The sequence below is a fragment of the Palaemon carinicauda genome, chromosome 20 (genome assembly GCF_036898095.1).
Source record: "Palaemon carinicauda isolate YSFRI2023 chromosome 20, ASM3689809v2, whole genome shotgun sequence".
NCBI classification, from domain to species: domain Eukaryota; kingdom Metazoa; phylum Arthropoda; class Malacostraca; order Decapoda; family Palaemonidae; genus Palaemon; species Palaemon carinicauda.
In genome coordinates this window covers 88,909,217-88,910,666 of record NC_090744.1, presented here as the reverse complement: position 1 = coordinate 88,910,666, position 1,450 = coordinate 88,909,217, and the positions used below count along the sequence as shown (strand labels likewise).

General features: G+C 33.3%; 1 protein-coding gene across 1 annotated transcript; it reads right to left on the bottom strand.

Moving 5' to 3' along the window:
• Positions 1-752: 752 nt before the first annotated feature.
• On the bottom strand, positions 753-1,193 carry LOC137659969 (protein GVQW3-like). The gene has a single exon (XM_068394710.1). It carries the CDS (start codon positions 1,191-1,193, stop codon positions 753-755), a length of 441 nt encoding a protein of 146 aa, XP_068250811.1.
• Between the last annotated feature and the right edge of the window lie 257 nt (positions 1,194-1,450).

Sequence of the window (1,450 nt, the reverse complement as noted above, 5' to 3'; positions counted from 1 at the left end):
TATATATATATATATATATATATGTACATATATATATATATATATATATATATATATATTTAAATATATATATATATATATATATATATATATATATATATATATATATATATATATATATATAGAAGGGTAAGTCAAAAAGTTCCCGGAAAAATTTAATATAGAAATACCAACATAATTTTTCTATATATCTACCATCTAACTCTATACACTTTTTAGGTCGCTGTTTACAACTCTGCAACCCTTCTTTATAGAAATTTAAGGCCTTTCCATTAAACCATGTTGAAGCTGCATGTTTAGCAGCATCCAGAGATTCAAACCGGACTCCTTTAAGTGTTCCTTTAGTTTTGGGAACAGGAAAAAATATAAAGGAGCTAGATCAGGACTATAGGGGGGATGTGGAAGAGTTTCCCACATAAACTTTCGCAGGAGTTCTCTTGCAACCCTTGATGAATGTGCAGGTGCGTTATCATGATGGAACAAAATTCTGCGGTGCAGCTTCCCTCGACGTTATTTAGCTATTGCTGTCTTCAGTTTTCGCAAAACCTCTTTGCAGTTGTTCCCAGTGATTGACTTTTGTCCTTCAAGTAAATCAATCAAAATTAATCCTTTGGAATCCAAAAACACTGTTGCATAACCTTCTGAGCAGATTTCGCAACTTTGAACTTCACTGGTACAGCTGAACCTCTTGGTAACCATTGCTTTGATTGAATTTTACTTTCTGCGTCATATGGATGGATCCAAGTTTCATCTCAAGTAACAATCCGGTCAATAAACTCTGATTCATTTGATTTAATCTTTGTTAAAACTGCCAGAGAGAGTTCAGCTGTTTGATGAAGCTGGTCTTTGCGCAATGCTTTTGGGACCCAATGTGCTGAAAATGCTGAACCATGAGAGATCCCAGTCTCATTAGCTCTCATAACAATAGTAATCCGACGATCTTCATCCACTAGATTCTCCACCAAAGCCAAGGTTCTTTCATTTGTTGCAGTCAATGGTTGTCCATTTCTTGGGATGTCTTTGAGGTCCTCCCGACCATCCTTAAATCGCTTTATCCAATCATAAACGACTGATTTAGATGGAGAAAAATCTCCATAAACTTGTTGCAAAGTTTCAATAATTTTTCCTGGTTTCCAATCAAGCTTGGTCAGGAACTTAATGTTAGCTCTGACCTCAAAATTTTGGTTTTCCATGCACCCAATAAATTACTTTTCTGAAACAGATATTAACACCCTGGTAGCAAGAGGATGACTGAGGTAATTAGTCTATATGGATCACTACATCACAGATAATTGTTTACCAAGTAATTAGGTTGTATCAGTCCTGTGTAAATACATATTTCAACAATTTTCCTGGAACTTTTTGACTTACCCTCGTGTGTGTATATATATATATATATATATATATATATATATATATATATATATATATATATATATATATATATATA